Source organism: Channa argus, chromosome 13 (assembly GCF_033026475.1).
Source record: "Channa argus isolate prfri chromosome 13, Channa argus male v1.0, whole genome shotgun sequence".
In the NCBI taxonomy this organism is placed as follows: domain Eukaryota; kingdom Metazoa; phylum Chordata; class Actinopteri; order Anabantiformes; family Channidae; genus Channa; species Channa argus.
In genome coordinates, this window is record NC_090209.1 from 10,132,154 (window position 1) to 10,153,035 (window position 20,882).

The 20,882-nt window shown below is 37.5% G+C and overlaps 2 protein-coding genes across 5 annotated transcripts; one reads left to right on the forward strand and one right to left on the reverse strand.

Moving 5' to 3' along the window:
- Window positions 1-1,692: 1,692 nt before the first annotated feature.
- On the forward strand, window positions 1,693-9,349 carry rbm39b (RNA binding motif protein 39b). 3 transcript variants are annotated; one of them, XM_067527561.1, is made up of 15 exons: window positions 1,693-1,911; window positions 2,776-2,833; window positions 4,886-4,935; window positions 5,023-5,214; window positions 5,621-5,674; window positions 5,952-6,069; window positions 6,153-6,305; window positions 6,567-6,704; window positions 6,782-6,847; window positions 6,926-7,130; window positions 7,262-7,348; window positions 7,422-7,518; window positions 7,985-8,090; window positions 8,661-8,739; window positions 8,841-9,349. In XM_067527561.1, the coding sequence occupies exons 2-15, from the start codon at window positions 2,783-2,785 to the stop codon at window positions 8,939-8,941; spliced, it is 1,497 nt and encodes a 498-aa protein (XP_067383662.1). In that variant the 5' UTR covers window positions 1,693-1,911; window positions 2,776-2,782; the 3' UTR covers window positions 8,942-9,349. The 3 variants fall into 3 exon arrangements, with proteins under 3 accessions (XP_067383662.1, XP_067383664.1, XP_067383663.1); XM_067527563.1 differs by lacking the exons at window positions 1,693-1,911; window positions 2,776-2,833 and adding exons at window positions 3,090-4,559; window positions 5,760-5,811; XM_067527562.1 differs by lacking the exons at window positions 1,693-1,911; window positions 2,776-2,833 and adding an exon at window positions 5,760-5,811 and having other exon boundaries at window positions 3,090-4,935.
- A 297-nt stretch (window positions 9,350-9,646) lies between these two features.
- Window positions 9,647-20,178, reverse strand: LOC137140316 (embryonic polyadenylate-binding protein-like). Of its 2 annotated transcripts, none has more exons than XM_067528606.1 (14): window positions 19,986-20,178; window positions 18,782-18,975; window positions 18,295-18,410; window positions 17,602-17,741; window positions 17,299-17,393; window positions 15,679-15,816; window positions 14,960-15,055; window positions 13,874-14,134; window positions 13,275-13,362; window positions 12,386-12,502; window positions 12,177-12,313; window positions 11,709-11,817; window positions 11,489-11,619; window positions 9,647-11,200 (listed from the first exon to the last, which is right to left on the reverse strand). In XM_067528606.1, the coding sequence occupies exons 1-14, from the start codon at window positions 20,176-20,178 to the stop codon at window positions 11,138-11,140; spliced, it is 1,878 nt and encodes a 625-aa protein (XP_067384707.1). In that variant the 3' UTR covers window positions 9,647-11,137. The 2 variants fall into 2 exon arrangements, with proteins under 2 accessions (XP_067384707.1, XP_067384708.1); XM_067528607.1 differs by having other exon boundaries at window positions 11,709-11,796; window positions 12,162-12,313; window positions 13,275-13,354; window positions 13,872-14,134.
- Window positions 20,179-20,882: the final 704 nt, after the last annotated feature.

Genomic DNA, 20,882 nt, shown 5'->3' on the forward strand with positions numbered 1-20,882 from the left:
GTCTGTAATTCAGTCTGGGCAGAGGGAAAACAGTCAACTACAGCTTGTGTCCAGACAGAAAATTATGATTAAGCCCCTTGAGATGCATTGTCTACAATAAACTTCAACTAACATATTAAGAGTAGCTAACAATAAACAAAGATGAGAGCCAATGTGTTCCAAATATCCTGAAAAACAAAAACATTTGCAGCAAAGATAAAAAGTTTCTAAAGTAAAGAGTTTCTATACAAAATGGCAGGATATTATATGAACAAATATAAAATTACTTAACATAAGAATCTACATTTTACAATTTCTTACTTAGATACTAAGTTACTGTGAAGGGTTGATATTTACTTCTAGCAGGCACTAGATGGCGACACAGAGCCTTGAAATCACAGGCCTCGTTTAGGATGAAAGTGCGCCTCGCCTGGTCAGGGGGCGACAGCAGCAGGGGGGCGGTGACAAAACCCAGCAGTCACGACGCACGGAGTCCCGCCGTTTTGTAAATGGTAAAGTTACCGTTTTTAAAGGAAGTTATTAATACTCACATCCTGTGACCTCCGACTCATGTTAAATGTAAACTCACCAGATATGTGTTGAAGACTGTGTACTCAGTCTTTATAACTTTTATGAGTTTGTTCTTCTATCTGACAGAAACCGTAAATACTAGAAAGGTGATCTGTGATCTGAAATGCAGTCATCATATCGTATGTTCATCATAAAATAATATTTGTAAATATGAAACATCAGAAAAAATCAGATCTCCAGCAATTTGTTGTTAAAATCCGTTGGCATAAGCATACACTGTGTGGGGATCACTAGTGATCAAATTGTGCAGATCCCTCCCATCTCGAGGCCTAAACTGATATAACTGTTCTCCCATGGAAAATCACCATTTCCACTTGGGAATTTGTATCCTTAGTAGTGTTTACAAGCAGAGAATGACGTTTGCTCCAAAGGTGCAATCATGTATGTTTTAATGATGGTTCTTTTTCAAGAAAAAGCTTCATTCAAGCGGTTTTCAAAACCTGTTAGTATAGGCTTCCTTCCAAATAGTACTAAAGTGAAAGTCAAAATACCAAGAGAACATTAACCAATAGTCAATGAAAAGATGTGTATATTCCTGGCTACTGGTTCAAGGCAAGATATAAAAGTGTTAGGTCATATAAACGATACAACAGAATATGGAGAAGAATAAAATGACGATTATTGGTATTGCATTTTATGATACAGTGTGATCCAATTGAGAACTAAATGAATCAGAATTCAAAGATTCAAAAAACCATGACATGTACAATAAAGATTTCTAATAATCTTTAGATACAACTAAACTATTTGATGATGGTTTATAAATAGTGCAGAATCATGAACTATTCTCCTTCATTTCAGATGTATTTTTTAACATATTGTGTTTATAGCCCCACAAAGCTTCTCGTTATTTCTAGGTTAACATACATGTTTTTTTATGTGATCTCTCAATACTGGGCTCCAATAATAGGCTACTTCTGCAGTTTCTTCTGTCTCAAGCTGTGGTAGCTGCATGAATTACCCGCCACTTGGCTAGAAACCACATACCTTTTACTTTTTTAAAAGTATTAATAACTAAAGCAGTCAGATAAATGTAGTGGAGTAAAGATAAGCTCAAGATTCACACATAAGTCCTGTAGATGGCAGCACTGCAATTTTTATGTATTGTTGCTGTTGTAAAACACGTCAAAGAAGAAGACGAACGAGAAAGAAGAAGGAAAGGGAGCTTTTTGAATAGCAGACTACGACTTACTGTAACTATTGGTTACATAACTTCGACAATCGTGCTTTCATCTTAGCTTTGTGTGATCTTCCGAAACGAGGACGCCGGGACGACTATCTTCAGCAGCAGATTTTCCGTGACATTTTGTCTTTGGCACATCATTACAGCAGTTCCAAACGGTAAAGTCTATGTTTGGTTATGTAGCCAGCACGCTGCCGCGGAAACGATGCTAGCTCGCCATATTGCCACTTCACTGTTAACTTAGTGCTTGTATTTCACAAATAAATATTATGTCGTTTAGCATGTGAAATGATGATAGTTAGCTTCTTATAACACTAATGTGCACGTTTGTAGATATTTGGACTATTTAACGAGTGAAACGGAGCGGAAAACGAATACCGCTTATAAAAAGGGCCGTCGAAATAAGCTAACGTTGGAACCACGCAGACGTAGCTTAGCCTCCCGGGTGGCTAGTTAGCATTAGCTTCGTGTTGGGTGCAACGCGTTTGTCCCTTACGCGCTATTAACGCTTATCCCAACATTAAATACGTTTTTTTTTATCGCCAATTCGACCGAAGTCGTCGTTTTATTATTTGTACATGATTAGTCAAATGTTTGACATTTGTGTTTTAACTCTCCCAATGAATGTATCGAGTATAAGTTAAACTAAGGTTACGCTATCTCCACTATCTTTCTTGTGTAGCTAATCTATTTTTAGCTGCCTTTTTAAACAGATCAAGAAAGTTCTGATGCTAATATGCCGTTTGCAGCCTCTCATATACAAGGCGTTTTAAAAATTTCCAGGTTACATAAGTGTTTCTTGATTAGACAAAACATATTAAACAGGCCACTTTAAACCGGCATAGAACCCCCCTCCCCCCCCACGCACTCAACTTTTTCAAAGTAAGTCATTAAGGGACAAAATAAACTAGCCACCAAATGTCTAATAATACTCTAAACATTTCTTGCTTTACAATAACTAGTCATAGCAGTAAGGTTTGTCTGGTGTATAGAAACTTAGTCATTTTGTATCCTTTTCTCAGGATCATCATGGCTGACGAATTTGATGTTGAGGCCATGCTGGAGGCTCCGTACAGAAAGGTGGGTTGCAGATTACAGAGACGAGGCCTGTTTCATTGTTATGATTTACTCTTAAGTCCTTTATATTTGCTACTGTGACAAAGTGTACTTGAATGCTGTGTGGTGTGTGTGATTGAGTATTTAAAACGCAATACAGAATTATAAATAAATCCACATCTATCTCTCTTTATAGACTTCCCTAATGATATCTCACCTCTACTCCCATGAATTCATCTTTGATTCCACTGTGAACTGTGAAAAAAAGGAAGGTAGTTATTGCGCATATACTGATGTACTGTGGTTCACCTTAGGATTAAAAGAGATTCAACCTAGAACATCCAATCCCTATTCGGTTGCAACAAGGTGAATGCCAATGGTTGATAAGCCCATCTGTACCTGTCCAGCAAAGGAGGCAGTATTCAGATTTACAATCTACATGCTGCCAATGTTTGTGGATGCATAGGCGTTTATGATCCAAGGACCCCCCCACTTCCTCCTCCTTTTTTATTTATTTTTTTCATGGGGACATATACCACTCACAAAAAGTTAGGGGTATTCAACTTTCGGGGGAAATTTATGAAAAGTGTAAGTTCATGCGACAGTGACATTACATCATGATAGTAGGTCATTTAAGTAGAAGCATGCAAAGGTCATTTCTTCATGTTGAACAATTTATTGAAACAAAAGCTAACTGTAGATATACCACCACAAAAATGTCAGTGTTTTAACTAGTCAATTGTTAGGTGTCCTCTTGGTCTCATCATGTCAAAGTTTGAACAGCATGATGAAGAGGACTGTGTAAATACAATTTGTCATCAGACCATAACATTTAGAGGTCGATTTATGGATCTGTGAATCATGTTATGTTTGCGGTTAATCACTCTGTTAGAGGACACTTGTTATCCAATAAATACTCAAAAATTAAACAGTGAAACGTGAATTTAAGTTTAAAGAGAAGGTCAAACTGAGTTCACCTGGAAAGGTTATAGTGAATTCTGAAACTTCATCCGAAAGTCAAATATCCCCAACTTTTTGTGAGTAGTGTATGTCATATGTTGTGACTTCGACAATAATGCACCAATCTGCTATCTCAATGCAGGTAATTCAGCATTCATCAAAATCGTTTTATAGTATAAAAAAAAATATTGTGTGATGTTGTCGGTTAAGGTTGCATTTATTTTCAAACTGCCTATTTCATAAGTTGTAGTTTGACCATGTACTTGAAAACTGAAGCTTTCTTATAATTTCATGTCAGAATACAGGTGAAGAATTTTTGATGGCACGTAAATATGAATACTGCCTCTTTGCCTTAGTCAACTGTAATGTGAATTAGCATCTTGACTTTGCATGCTACACAACACCACAGATTTATTTCTAGAATTACTGTAAAGTACTTTTATCTGGCTTCATTATTATAAAATTAGTTTTCTTTTAGTAGTTAATTCCTGAAATATAAAAGTTAAAGTATTACTTTTATAATGGAGCTTAAAGATGATGGTAGTCTAACACGTGGCTGAATTGATGGAATTTTTTATTTTTTTTTTATTAGTTTTTTTTTTCCTTGGGCGTCAATATTACTAAGAAGTGTGAATCCCTGTTTGCTTCAGGGCAAGATGTGTGACAGAGGTGGCATCGAGCTCTTACAGTCCAAGAAAGAAAATGGGTGAAGATCACTGGACTGACACCAACCACAGGATCTTTTAGTGGCCATGCGTGGTCACATGTTTAGGCACAAATAGTGGCATTGGTACGACCTATTAGAAGGGGAATGATGGAGATGACCTGGCATTTGTCAGAGCATCCTGAACTCAGCTAATATGTTGGACACTCTCCTTTGACTTTTTGTTGCATTAAGTACTGAGCAGCCTGAAGGGGGAAAAAAACAGGAGTGGGAAGGGAAGCTACTGGGGTGGTGAAAGCACACTGTCCAGGCATGACAGTAGGAAGTTTGAAGTATTATTATTAATTGAATATATTCTGCATTTTCTCTTGTCTCACCCCATCCCCTTTACCTTGACGACTTGAAATGTTTCATCTACGTCCTCATGATGTTCTTCTATCAACCTTGCTTAGGATGAGATAAAGTCTTCTCATGCAAGTGAACATGATGACCAGAACAAGAAGTAAGTTTTGTAGATAAGGCTTTATATTATGAAATTGCAATTGTTTGCATTATCCACAATAGTACCAATGTAACTTTGTTTGTAAAGAAAAAGGAGGAGCCGAAGCAGGAGCCGGAGTCCAGGCTCTAGGAAAAGAAGAAGCAGAAGCAAAGACAAAAAGAAGGGCAAGAAGAGGAGTAAGAGCCGTGAAAAAAAACGAAGCCGCAGCAGAGAGCGCCATCGCAGTCGTTCCCGGAGCAAGGAACGGTCTGGCCGGTACAAAGCGCGCAAGAGCCCAATGTATGTGATCTTTTGAACTTAATGGTTCAGATTATTACAGTTCTAGCAGTCATTTTACCTTTACAAAGTTGGGCTCCATTCAGCAGACAAATTAACATATTAATTAACTATAGATTAATTATTGAGGCTGTGGTTTGATGTGGTGTTGAACCAATCTGCAGTATAAGATGTTTCAAAATATTCTAAATAACATCAGTTGTGGCACTTGCCCAAGTTTGGTTATCTGACAAGTCTGTAGTTAGCATGCTGCTGTAAACAGCAGTGTTCAGGACATACTTGTAAAGACATTATTGTTGGAAGTGTCTGTCATAATGCAATATGCAACAAGCCAAAGCAGAACTCCCTTCTGTTTCCTCTATTGTTTTAATTTTATGTAAAATTGATGTAAAACTGTTTTGTATTTCAGCCGGAAACGATCCAAAAGTCGCAGCCCCTTCAAAAAAGACAAGAGTCCCATCAGGTGAGATTAATTTTTGTGTTAATTCTGTTTAAAGTATTTCGGTACACTACCAAATTCCAAAATTTCTTGAGATTTCTTTTAATAGTACTTTACACCAAGCTTACAACATGGTTGACCAAACATTCACACACAGGGAGGTAAGCAAATTGTCTTGACATGAGAATCTGCTCGGTGTCTTAACAGAAGCAGTTTCTACTATGATTTGGCATGCTGTAAAAAATCTATTTCCAGAAGCATTCATAATCATTTTTATTTCTTTGTTTCGTTGTCATTTTAGGCAACCAATTGACAATCTAACACCTGAGGAGAGGGATGCCCGTACTGTTTTCTGCATGCAGCTTGCTGCCAGAATCAGAGCTCGAGACCTGGAAGATTTCTTCTCAGCTGTTGGAAAAGTCTGTCCCCCCAAAACTTATTCTTGTGTAATCCAGTCTGTATGTAGAAATGATTATCTAAATCTCCACAATTCTGTCTGTAGGTCAGAGATGTGAGAATTATCTCAGACAGAAACTCCAGGAGATCAAAGGGCATTGCATATATTGAATTTGTGGAATCATCTTCAGTTCCACTGGCTATTGGATTGACTGGGCAGAGGCTTCTAGGAGTTCCCATAATTGTCCAGGCCTCTCAGGTGGGTGATTTATTTTTTATTTTATTTGTTTATTAATTTCATCTCAAGGCCGTCCAATTGAAATAACACATCACACAGCTCCATGCTTTGGCAGCAGACAAGTGTCTTTGCACCAATCAATAAATTGCACTATATATAAGGTTTGTGTAAACATTCGAATAAACTGGCTTGAAAAAAGTCAGGTATTTCCTGCCTTGCGGTTTGTAATGTTTGATATATTCAGTTAATATCATTACATCTGTTTTCCACATTTAATTGCAGGCAGAGAAAAATAGAGCTGCAGCCGCTGCCAATAATCTGCAGAAGGGCAGTTCAGGTCCAATGCGACTTTATGTGGGCTCGCTGCACTTCAACATTACTGAAGAAATGCTTCGAGGGATATTTGAACCTTTTGGAAAGGTCAGTACTGAATTTTGTAAATAAATGAGAACTCTTCTCATTGATCCTGTGTTAAAATGTGTGTTTTGTTTCCAAAGATTGAAGGAATCCAGCTCATGATGGACAGTGAGACTGGAAGATCTAAAGGATATGGCTTCATATCGGTAATTATATTGTCTTAGCATCATTGACAGTGCACGTGTGTTCAGTTAACTTAAATCCCACCTCATTGCTTTTTGAAGTTTGCAGATGCCGAATGTGCAAAAAAAGCTTTGGAGCAACTGAATGGCTTTGAGCTGGCGGGACGTCCAATGAAAGTTGGGCATGTTACAGAGCGCTCAGACTCCTCCACGGCCAGCTCATTCTTGGACAACGATGAGCTAGAGAGGACCGGCATTGACCTTGGCACCACCGGGCGTCTACAGCTTATGGCTCGACTAGCAGAAGGTATGTTTTGTTTCATTTTTGTTGAAAGGCACATTTGTTGTTCAATTTGTTTACTGTCACAATGTGACTTATGAACACACTTTTTAAATGTAGAATCCTTTCAAAAAGCTTACATTTTTCTTTATCTACAGGAACTGGCCTGAAGATTCCTCCTGCTGCTCAGCAGGCTCTACAGATGACTGGGTCCATACCATTTGGAAGTATTGCTGCTCCGGCAGGTGAGGCTCTAGTTCATGGAAAACATTGTTTTTGTTTTTTGTAGAAAAATGCAGCAACATTCTTTTCTTTCAGTTGTTCCAACTCCAGCTCCAAGCCAGGCCTTGAACCTCCCATCACAGCCATTGGCCACACACTGCCTTCAGCTGTCCAACCTGTTTAACCCACAAGCGTAAGGATCATCTTCCTCATTTGGATCAATTCACATTTTTTGTAGTTTCTCGTATGTATGACCAGTGAAATACAAGTTTTTGATCTCCGTAGTTATTCCCCTCCATTCCTTGAAGTAATTTTCTGTGGAGTTGATGGGGGGATGCAACTAATCTGAATTGTTCTGCGTAGAAATAAAGTTCAGCCACCATTAATGAGACTTTAGAAGTCTAGTTAGACAAACCAAGTGGGTGTCTTCAAGTTACAGCATTAGTGTCTTAAAAAAAATTTTTACTCAACTTTTAGTTAAAAAAGGCGCCAATAACCTGGAAGTAGAGGTCTTGTCTTTTTCATCTAAACAAAATAAATAAGTTGCCTGAAAAACTGTAAAAGCATGATGTTCATGTATGAAAATCCCTTTACCTATGAGATTTCAAATTTCAGTTTTTAAAACTATTCAATTTCTAATACTTCTGAATCTTTTACAGAGAAAGTGATCCTTCCTGGGCCACTGAGATCCAAGATGATGTGATTGAGGAGTGTAACAAACATGGAGGAATTGTCCACATTTATGTTGATAAAAACTCTGCTCAAGTAAGTTGTATATATGTGCCAATTCGTGTTATGTTCCACATAGCCCTTATGGAAGTAAAGTACATGGATTCTAATAACACAAAATGGATTCATGATTGTATTGGTCAAAGAAGTTAATTGGAACAGTATTTAGTATTCAAAATAATAGCAGTACAATGTGACTAACCAGAATAATCCAGGTTTTTATTATATTTTTTATTGCTATGTGGTAAACAAGTTACCAGTAGGTGCAGTAGATTCTCAAAACAAACAAGACCCAGCATTCATGATATGCACGCTCTTAAAGCTGTGCAATTGGGCAATTAGTTGAAAGGGGTGTGTTAAAAAATAGCAGTGTCTGCCGTTAAGCGTACAAACATTTGTTTCTAGGATTTAGCATCCTGTGAATCACTAAACTAATTAGTTCTGACCACAGCCTACTGCTATTATTTTGAACAATTCTTCTAATAAGTCTTGTATTTTATGCTTTCTGTCAGCTGTGGCTGATAACCACCTGAGTGACAGATCTAATGCTTATTCAGAGTGGGAAGAGAGGTTTATTGTGTGTGCATAACTGTCTTGTTTACACAGGGAAATGTGTACGTGAAGTGTCCCTCAATACCAGCAGCAATGGCAACTGTAAATGCACTTCATGGACGCTGGTTTGCAGGTATGTAAAATGCTATTTTTAGCGTCAATGCCTACAAACAACTGTAAAACAGAATTTAGAGAAGAGCTGCCAAGTTTTAAATTTACTTCTTTCCCTTCCAGGCAAAATGATAACAGCTGCCTACGTTCCTTTGCCCACCTACCACAACCTCTTCCCTGATTCAGTAACGGCAAAACAGCTTCTAATGCCGTCACGTCGATAATGTGAGACGCTTGAAGTCAGTGTAAATACCTTTGCGCCCATGGAAATACAATTGGAACAGATTGATTTAAATTAGTTGGCTATGTGAAATAAAAGTTGGCTCAAGTTCACCTTCACCATTGATAATTAGACAGTTATTTGAGTTTCTTTTCAAATTTGTGGGGTTGTTATACAGTACCGCTAAGAAGTTATCTGCAGGTATCTATTGGTCTGTATGTTTTTAAATATTACTGTCTGATCTGCTTGTTTAAATCCACAGTTTTAGATTAAAAAGTTACAAAAATGTGTTGGATTAGTAAGCCTTAAATGACAAAAGTATATCAATGTCAATAATCCTTTGTAACTTTTTACAGCCATAATTGCATTTTTTTTTGTATGAGGGCTCTCAATAAACTTTTGGCAAATTAAACCATTGATCTCATGGTTTTCCTTTCTTCTCAGGGAGTGTGGTAAATTCCAATTAAACATCTGATTAAAGTGGAACATCAGTAATCTGCTTTATTTTAGGAAAAAAAAAACCTTAGGAACCTTAAATGGACAAACACCATTGTCTTTAATTTGGATGATTACAGGTCTGTGGTAGACCTGCCCCTTCACTCTGAGCAGGGGGGAAAAAAAAGCAAAGCATCTAGGTTTATAGATTTGAACCCTTCCAGAATAGTTATATTTAAAGACAAACTTAGCTTCGCTATAATCTACCTTTTAAATCTCCTTTTTTATAACAGACTATTTTCTCAATTGCTTTGAATGTGACATCTAAAACTTAATATGGTCAGGGTCAGGAATTTATTTTAAAAAAATGAACTGCCTTCTGAATTTTATATATAAAAAAACAGACCCTTTGTTTCAGGTCACTTATTCTCATTACATACAGGACACTTAAAAGCCCGAATGGCCCAGCTAAAGCACGTGCAGAGACTACTGCATAATGCATGTACCTTCTCTCATGAAGCCATAAGATCAAATCTGCCATGAAAAATAAAGGCAGACATACAAAATATTTAAAAATAATGTAATCTGTAAGGTTTTTTTACAGTTTCCACTTCCTCTGGGACAAACAGTGGATACATTTAGGACAGGAGTAAATTATTGATATACCTGTGAAAGAGAGAGATAACTGACTTAGCCCAAATTTTTGCCCATGCCAAAGATGCTTTTTTTTCCTCCCAACATTCCCAACTTATTAACACAGCCAAGGAACAGCTTTACCATACCTTTAGAAACTCAAAACTGCAGTTAACAACAACAACCAGGTAACAGTGGGTTTCTTCCCCACTTCCTGCCTCAAGTCATAGTAAGGTTAAGGAAATGCACTACTAGAGAACTTAAAACAATGGTGTGGTCGAATCCATTTAGCCATCCCACTGCCAATAAACAAGCACAGAATAGCTTTCCCAGGCACAATTTCAAAGCTGAAGTAGACAGACTGCTCCGCTGACTTTAACAAATGACACAAGACGGGTTTAATGCATATACTGTATAGTTTATCTAACAAAAGGTAATGCAACAACAAAATTGTTTTAACTTCAGAAATCGTTTTACTCTATATAGAACATTTCCTCTTCACTTTCTCAATTAGTTTCCTCTAGTAATTCTTTGACATCTGGGGAAAAAAAATTACCCAAGTTTAATCTTTTGTGGTAATGTCTGCAACACAGCACACTTTGTATGAAATACAGACGTGCAGGATTCTCTAACGTGCATTGAGTTGTCCAAACCAATATATTAGAAAAAGAAAAAACAAATCCTACAACTAATACTTAATGCAGTTATGGTCTGAACTAAACTGCAATTAGTGTGAAACTTAGGGTAATGTAAGAATCAGTCCTCTCTGCTCTACCCAGATCCCTCTTCGTGCTCTGATAGAGCTTTGGTTTGCTTTTTACACTCCAAACTCTGTACAGCCTATCAGATAGTTAACATTTTAAAATGACAATAAATAAGAATGCTGCAAAACGTACAAAGCAGAAATCATTGCTTATCTATGATTGGTCAAAAGCATGTGCCTTGCTCAAAAACTGGTCCATTGCACCTCTCCACATTAGATGTTTGAGCAGATTTCTTTAAAAATAAAAGTCCCTTTGATAACAACTGTAAACCCAGAATGCTACTTGTATAATAAATAAACGGTTATGGTGATATCCTCTGCTAAAGTCTCACCAGAGGAGTAGTAAGGCTGCAGACCTAGAAGAGTTCCTCACTTCTTGGGAGAGCATTCCTTTGCCTGGTGAGCTTGCAGGACAGCAATTGCCTCGTCAACCTTACCAAAGGACAGGAAGAGAGACAGCAGAATAAATTCAAATACATTTCAGAAAGATTTCAGACACCTTATTTATTTGTACACTGTGTTACAATTAAATTTTATATGTAGAAAACTAATTTTGACTGTAAATCTGCACTCAGTAACCCTTAATAACACAGTTTGATTAGGTTTATAGAAATGTTGGCCAATTTACTGACTGAAACTCCAGTAGTCAAGCCAACAGCGCTTCAGAAGTCCTGTGCAGTGGAGATTTTAAAAAGAATAGATAAGTAAATATAATTATACCTTAGAGTGCAAGGACTCGGGCGACTCCAACATGTGCAGAAGCTCCGAGTTGTCAATCTCCAGCAGCATCCCAGTAATTTTTCCAGCCAAGTTTGGGTGAAGGGCATGAATGAGAGGGTACAACCGCTCACCTGTGTGTGTAAGGACAGAGGGTGGGAGAGAAGCAAACTTAAATAACAGAAATTGGTTAAATCTACATTAATATCAAATAATGCCACACCAAGAAGCTGTTTCTGATCCATTAGTGGAGCTGCAGCCAGCATCGAGGCAGTAAGCGGCTCTTGGCCTTGAACGTGCACTGGTGGTTCCTTCACAGGAGCAGCAAAAACCTGCAGACGCAAGACAAAACATACATTAACATCTGCATCAACTCACAGAAAAGGCATTATATTAACAGGATACTGCATAAGCCTATTGTTAGAGTTCATTAAATGATTTTCTAAAAATTACTCATTTGGAAAAAAAAAAAAAAAACCTGTGGTAACAATCCTTCAAATTTTGTCATCAAAATATTAGTTGCCTGAAACCAAATTCAACATTCAAACTGCCCTTTTTTAAAACCACCTATTTGGGGATTTTGTGCATTGATGCAGAAGAACCAATGGTTTATCTTAAAGGTTTTCTCCTAGAAGCTTGGTGCTCTGGAGCGCCAACTGTTGTATCGATTGTACACATTTTTTTTGCGGACCTGTAGTCTTGTCATGGGTGCAGGTACAGCAATAACCTGCTGAGGGTTCCTCACTGCAGATGAGTACTTGTACTGGCCGCTTCTTGCCACAACAGGCATGTCAGTACGTCCTCCTACAGTCTGGGTCCCAATGTTGTCTGAACAAAGGTATATGATATGTGAGACACTGATCCACAATGATTTTACCTCTTTTTATACCTGATACATACTTGTCTTCTGTGTAGAACTGACAATACGTGGAGCCTGCGTAGAAGCCTGTCTGACTGTAGCAATGACAGTTGATCCCCGACGCGGAACAGAACCAACAAACTGGGTTGAGCAGGGGCCTAAACATGGAGACCACATCTTTCATATAGCATATACTGCATGTTTAAACATTCAAGATCAGTCATAACATTATGACAACCCATCTAATGGTTAAATTTTAATGTGGACCCCTCTTTATGGGCTAGACAGCTTTGACCAATCTAAGAATAAACCATACAAGATTTTAGAAAGTGTTCTGTGGTATCTGACACCTCACCAGCAGAATCTTTTAGTCTTCTAAGCTGTGAAGTGGAGCCTCCATGGACCTGACTCCCACAGTAAATGCAGGTCTTATCTCACCAAAATGAACAATGTACACGCACTCAAAATGGCCAAAAATCACTTAAAGTGTGATTTATCAGGCTAGGCCGCCATCTTCCATTGCCGTGGTCTAGTTCTGATGCTCACATGGGCTTCTTGCACACGGGTCAATATGGGCACCATGACCATTTTGTGGCTATGCAGCACCTTACAACAAATTGTGATGATGCATGTGTTCTGGCACCTTTAAACTTTTTAGCAATTTAATTTTAGTTTGAGTTGCTCTAACTCATTCATCTACCATCATAATTGGGCCCTTTTCACAGTTACTTAAATTGTCACACTACCATTTTTTCCTGCTTCCAGCATATCACCTCAAAGAACTGACTCTTCACTTGCTGCCTAATATATCCTACCCACTTCCAAGTGCCACCGTACAGAGATAATCTGTGTTAATCAGTTCACCTCTGAGTGATAATAATTTTATGGCTGACCAATGTGCATCTATGTGAATATAAACTATCCAATCACCTTGTGGTCTCAGTGGTTGTCCTGTCCAACAAGGTACTGGCCTCATGCTGCTGACAGCATTGTGGTTGTAGAAGGAGCGAGTGGGAGGCTAAAAGATAAGTGTTAGTTTAAAGTGCACAACATCAAATTACATACATTGAGCATTTTTAAATAACACACAGGATAATCACTTTAAGCAGGCTCCAAAATTTACACCTGTCAAGAATGAACGTCCAGTGGAAGTGTATTAGTCTGCAAAACCTTTCAGATGTTTAGATCTTATCCCATAAGACTATCAGGGAGTTACCAGTCCTACAACTAATAGTATTTCGCTTGTTTTAAGAGCTAGGTTTTGATGCCACGTTTGGTTGCTTTTGTTACATTTATTGTACAAAAATCTTAAGTTCAGATACTGCGTTCTGCATTGCAATACAAAAAAAAAAAAAAAAAAAAATTAATCAGTTTAAAACTGCAGATCAATAGTTTGAAAACCGTTCACCAAATTCTTTTTCCCCAAACACTGATTAGGAATGAAAACACAATGAGCAATTAATTTAAAGGTTTGTAAAGTGCTCAAGAAAATTATTTTCCATCTTGTGTCACTGTTGAAACATTCATACCTGTGGTACAGTCATGTAGTATCCAGCCTGCTGGTAGGAGTCAATAATGGGACTGGTCATGGTTCTCAGCGTGGCAAGTCTCTGCATGTATTTGTTGGTGAGGATCGCTTTACGTTCCTCCCTGCGCTGAGCAAGTGCCACATACAGTGGCTTGGTTGCGACAATTCTTCCGTTCATTTCAGTTACTGCTTTTGTTGCTTCCTCAGGAGAAGAAAAACAGACAAAGCCAAAGCCCTTGCTTTGGGAGCCATCTGTCATCACCTACATGAAGGAAAGAAATTTAAAGGTGCCTACAGACTGAAATTTCAGCTTTCAATCTTATAATCTGAAAAGCCACACTGGACAACATAGATCCAATAGTGTTTGGGTAAAACCCCAACTTTGATGCACCCTTTAAATAGAATCAACTGCAAACTACCCTCAAGTTAAAAATATCTGATGATTCATATGATAATTTCTGTTGTTTGTAGACATCTACATTATGATTGTTGTGTTAATACTTTAGTCTTGTGATTGTTTCTACCATTTTCATGGCCTGTGAATATTACTTGTTTCGTGTTTCATGGCTAAGTGTTCTCAGGACTCTTGAAAAAGTTTATGATTTCAATGAGACTACCTGAAAAATGAAAGTTTCATATTAAACAAATGCTCAGATAGTTGAAAGATAAGCTTATAAAGGCTTAGTTGTGTGTATGTTGTTGATGTATTGTCAGGTTAGTTAGATTAAGAAGCGTACTGATGATGTCATTAATGACGTCATAACTGCCTTTGAAGTTTAACTAGTTGTCTGCATTTTGACTTGGATAGACAAGCAGACACAGATAATAGCAGCAGTCATAAATTACATTACATATTAGGGCTTTACTGTATTTTGCAGTATTCAGGCACAACTTTGATTTTCCGATTGTGTTGAAGCTGTATTCTGTATTTCATCAATGTAATGTATCTTTTATACTTATCATAGATGATATTTTGGAAATCCAAAATTTAAAGTGACTTTTCAAACATCTATTTGAGCAAACACACTTAGAAATAACCACAGAAAAATTTAAGACAGTTCAGTTCGGCCTTAGCTCATTACGATACCTTGGCACTGGTAATGGTGCCATAAGGAGCAAACTCCTTCCGGAGTCTCTCATCATCTATGCTGTCATCCAGGTTCTTCACATAGAGATTCACTCCCTGGAATCAGAGGAAGAGTAGAAATGAAAGTTGATCTTTTCCAAGCATTTTGTAAAACTGAACATAAAAGTGCAATGCAGATCAACTATCATTCCAAATTTATCAACTAAACTATTTAAGCTTCCAGCATGCAATCTACTGAGTGGAGATGGCTGCTCTAAGTGAACTGCAATGAACTTAACAAGTAGGAGTCAAACTGTTTTAGCCTGGAGAACTGGATAAAGATCAAAAGCCAAACAACAGCAGCTCTTAAAGGTATGGACAATGGACCACTCAACAGCCTTGACTTTCAAACACTGGCTCTTCTTGAGATTGCTAGCCAGTCAGCTGAAAGCAGAACACATTATCAATTCTGGAGTAAAATCCTTATGACATATTAGCTGCAATTAAAAAAAACAATTTTAAATTATGGGAAATACACTACTTTGCTTTCTTTTGCAAGTTAGATGGGAAGTTATAATAGACCACACTGGTCTATTAGAAGTGACAAATACCTTTGTATGGGGCCACAGAAGTTTATTACTGCTAAGCTAACCATATCTTGGCCGCAAGTTCATACTGGTCAGACCGGTCTTTAGACTCTTCCTAAATGACAATAATGCTTGAATGTAATGCAGCAGTACCTGATAACGTTGGATGCGGTCCTGCTTGATCTGGTCAAACTTGCGTTTGAGCTCTCCTTGTCGTTCCAGACGCTTCTGAGCCCGGCCTACATAAATGATTTTCCCATTGAGCTCCTTTCCATTCATTTCATCAACTGCCTGGCAATACAAGAGCAGCATTAACAGGGAAAAAAATCAAGACAGTTCATAAATTTGTTTATGGGACTTATATCAACACTAAACCAAATCACTCATGGTTTCTTTTACCAGACACTTTCATTCAAAGCAACCTAAAAGTTAGAAGAAGACACTAGGCATAACTTTGGGGTTCAGTGTCCTGCCCAAAGACACTTTGGGCCATCTAACCACCAACTCTGTGGTTGATGGACAATTGCTCTACCAACTAGCATTTTCTGATCTGAATATGGACCACCTGCATTCTTGAGATTGCTAGCCAGTCAGCGGAAAATCATCGACACCCTTACTAACTTCACTAAAAAAAGTGTATTGCTATAAACAGTGCCTGGTGTCAGTCCACAGATACAAATCAAAGTGTGTAGTGTAAAGTGTAAAGTTAAAAGTAGGACTGTATAAAAAGCTGATCTATTGTTTGCCATGTATAAATTACAAGTCGACTCATTACAACATCCCTCAACTGACATCAGTCCAATGATCATGCTAATGTTTGCTGTCTTTGAGGTTTGCATTTATTACCATCTAAGTTGGTAAAATAACCAGATTTGTTAAAGTTTTTTTAAATTAATGTTTTTTGCTTAAGTGTCTTTTTCCTCTGCCTGACATTTAAGGTATCAGCAAAACATTGTGTGAATTACTGAACCACTCACTTCAATAGTTTTGTTCTGAGCAATTACTGTGGGAATCATTCAGTACATTTGAAATAGGCTGAGGCATACTCAGAAAAATGTAAAATTATTATTGGGAAAAAGCCTTCCGCATTCCATATATAACCCGGTGAAACATTTGCTACCTATGAATCATCAATGCAGCTCTCTTGAAAATGGCAAGTGGACAAGCAATCTTATTTGTTGACAGCCACTCTTTAATGGCAAAAACAGCTATGTTCCTTTAATATAGTTAATGATTTTAATTTTGCCTCCCAACACGCAGTAGACATTTAAACTATTCTAGTAATAGATGAGCGCAACTTCTGTAACCATGGCAACTGTGCACAAGATGGTGACAGCTGTCCTTGTATTTTTAAGCATTAGTGCCAACTACATTTTACAGTGCTCTAGTCATTTGTTCAGTAATTTAATGCATTATACGGGGAGAGAAAAAAAAAGCAGTGCTCAAAATTGCCACATTTCTAATAAATTTAAGCCTTTATGTCTTATGAAATAAAAAGTGCATTTACTTTTGTAATTGACATTTTCAGGTAATGTATACATTACAAAGCTGTAAGATGCACTCTGTGCATAAGAGGTGTTTACAGTGAATAATCTGCAGCCCTATGTTGTGGAGGAGGCAGGATTCAAGCACAGATAAAGTTGCTCAAGTCAAATAAAAGCACGCTGAAATGCAACATGCCCCTTCTTGCTCCACAAAAAACTGTTAGCCCAGAACTGTGACTTTTGTGAGCTGTTGGACACCTTATGGACATAACATTTTTGCACATATTACCTTCTGAGCATCCTCATGGTTAGCAAAGTTTACGAAGCCGAATCCTCGTGATCGCCCCCTCTCATCCTTCATCACCCGCACACTAAGCGTTCTCCCTGAGATCGCGCAGAAGATAATGATTACGACCATTTAGACCAATTCAGTATTTTTTTCAATTGTTCAATCAATTTATTAAAGGAAATTTAAATAATTTTCTATCTGAAACTTGTTTTTAATCCACCAGGCCCTCCATTAAACTTAATTTAGTTTTTTCTAATGATCTTTTAATGTCACTGAACAGGAACAACAACAATAAAATGTTACCAAATGCAGAGAATACGTCTTTCAGTTTCTCATCAGTGTAGTCTTCGCCAAAGTTTTTGATGTAGACGTTAGTAAACTTCATGGCTTTGGTGCCAAACTCCACTTCTCTTTCCTTGCGGGACTTGAAGTGGCCAACAAACCTGAAGAGAAAAAGAATTAAGAGATAAAGAAAGCAAGTTAGTTACAATCTATACTGTCCATGGTGTGGAAAAAAATTGGGGTATTTTACACAGCATCAAAAACAACACATGACAATCGACTGCATCTATAGAACAGACACGAGGCTAAACAAGTTTTAAAAAGATGGAAGAGTCAATTATTTAAAGAAATAATAATTAATACATGTTTATATCAGGCATTTATATTTGCTAATGTGTGGTTTTTACTTCATTCATGGAATTAGTCCTTTAATTACAATACACACAAAGACAAAAAAAAAACCTAGAAATAGATCGTAAGTACTCACTGACCAAAGCAGGCACAACTGACATTTTTTCCCCAAGAAATGGGCTTCTTTGTTGACAAAACCAGATTACCAACTCATGTTTACCTGTCTGACTGAGCAAGAAACGCAAGTCAAAATATCCAAGTGCACCGTCTACAATACTCTTTGCCACAGCTTATTTTTTTAGATTTCATATTTGCCATGGTTTGAAAATTAACTTGTCAAATCGAAGTATTTTGTTTACTCACACTTTCCTGTCATTGAGGAGCATCCCATTCATGGTTTCAATGGCCCTGTTTGCAGCCTCCTGTGTCTCAAAGTGAACAAAGCCATAGCCCTTGGATCCCTTTTCATCACAAACAACCTACAAAAACAACAGTTGTACTTCACACAAAGTATTGGGTTTAAGCTGCAAGACCAGCAACTAGCATTTGAGGTATAAATCTAAAGTATACTATATGGTTGGCTAATAATTCAGTAGTGTAACCTTTCAATTTTCAGTGGAACTGAGCAGAAAACACAATGGTCCCTTCAGACAAATTAAATTTTCCACATTAAATATTAGAGATACTGCAGTGATCATCAATTCTGTTCCACATCATACTGTATTACCCCATATTGTTATTCATCTGTCATTCCTCTGTTGCATTTTTAGAAATCATGCAGAGTTGCTTCTAGACAAATTTGAAGGTGTAGCAATCATGCAATAGTCAAAGGATGATCCAGGTAACATACCTTGCAGGATAAAATATTGCCAAATGCTGAGAAGGTATCATACAGCGCCTTGTTGTCAATAGACTTATCCATGTTCTTGATAAAGATGTTGCCCACACCTGACTTCCTGAGTCCTGGGTCACGCTGAGACCACATTATTCGGATTGGCTGACCCTTGATAACATCATAGTTCATTGTATCCAAGGCGCACTCCGCTAAAACAAACCAACAAAAACATCTGCTTTTAGCAACACTGCTTCATGCAGCTCTGTCCAAAATCACGTTAACTGTCATTTTATTTGAGTCTTAGAATTCATATCATCTCTATCAAATCTACATTTTTTCAAAGCCTTTATCAAGTTTAGCTTTTATCATTTGCTAATAATCTAAGATATAAATAACTACAACACTGAACCCCCAACAGCCCATTCATCTCCCCAGCTAAGCAGTGCCGGTCCAAGCCCAGTAGAAAACTGTGCCAAATCACATGCTGACAATGATCCGCTGTGGCAACCCTGAACTGAAGGGATAAGCCGAAAGGACAATCAATCAATCAATAACTACAACTCAGATATTCTGTTATTTAAATTGAATCAATAGCAAACATCTGCAGTATTGAGGTGAAAACAGGTATGAACTTATGTTTTATTGTGAGATCATAGTGGTCATTCAGAGTCTCCCTGTTTCTCATCCAACTCCTCATCAAACTCCTCATGTAGCTTGCGGGGAATCCGTGACCATCATCAATAACGGTTGAGTAAGATTTGACATAAATTAACTTAGTTCAAGTCCTTATTAGGTGAAAAACTTCTAATAGCACACCAATACTTGGTTCTTCTGCCATTAGAATTTTTAAATTGAATATAGTTTATTCTTGATGTGTGTGTTATGTTACAGTCATGTTAGGCATTGCATCTCTAGTACCAGGACACCAACAGTTGGGTATATGGGCCACTGAGGTGGCTTTGTTTGAGTTTAGTGTAAATAACAAAAGTTGCCTTAAAGATCTTAAAGAATTTGTCTAAAAAAGACAAATTGGAAAACACAGAGAAAAAAGAAGTGATGTGAATTCTGATACAAGTATACAAATGTGCAACAGTAAATAAACACAATTACTCAACAGAAAATGAATTAAATAACAATACTTGTAATATTACAGTACTCATTCAACGCATTTTTTAACCCATGATAGAAAAAGTTGGATTAACAAATGTGGGTACTTTACCATCAGCTGGTTGCTGGAAGTTTATGTAGGCATATCCCAGAGATCTGCGGGTGATAATGTCTCGACACACGCGAATTGACATTATCGGTCCTGCAGGAGAAAATTTCTGGTAGAGCATGGCCTCTGTTACATCAGGGTGCAGGTCTCCTACATACAAGGAGGCGAGGGGATATGCTGGTCCACCACTGTTCATATTGGCTATTTCAAGAAAGAAGAAATACATTTGTTTTGTTTTTGTCCAGGGTCACTGGTGTGCTAACAAACTGAGCACCGATTGTCAAAGTCTGATCCCATACAATCTCTATGGGACAAGAGTGAAATGATGGCAAAGTTTTCATGGCGGCCATGCAGGGATTTACCAAAAATCTTAAAACAAAGAAGCAATGCAGTGTTGTGGCAATTAGCTCAGTATTTACTGGTAGAGAAACATGTCTTTGGAGGAGAAAATCTTTGTTGAACTTTTTCGGATCTCTAAATTCTAAGTTCCTGACTCTCAGCAATACAGGTCAAAAAAACAAAAACAAATGCAGGTTACTCGATTACCAGCACCAAGATATTTTTAATACTATGCAGACAGTACAGACTAGGGAAGAACAGTTCACTTACTTCCTGGTTCTGGGGTCATAGTTTTTGGGTCAGTTAGGTATGTTTTTGATAAAGCAATGGGAAGAGTATTCCCAATTTTGACCTGATTTTCAACAGTTTTAGGAATTCAGGATAAAAGCACAAAGAAGATACATTCTTCTTGTCAAAACTTGATTTAAAAAAAAAAAATTGGTTTTCTAATTACTTTGATACAAAAATGTCACAATTTTGATTGAGGCCAAATACACAATACAGTTTCAAAACAACATTGCTCCGTTTGTTCTGTTTTCATAACTGCTTTGCTTGTCTCAA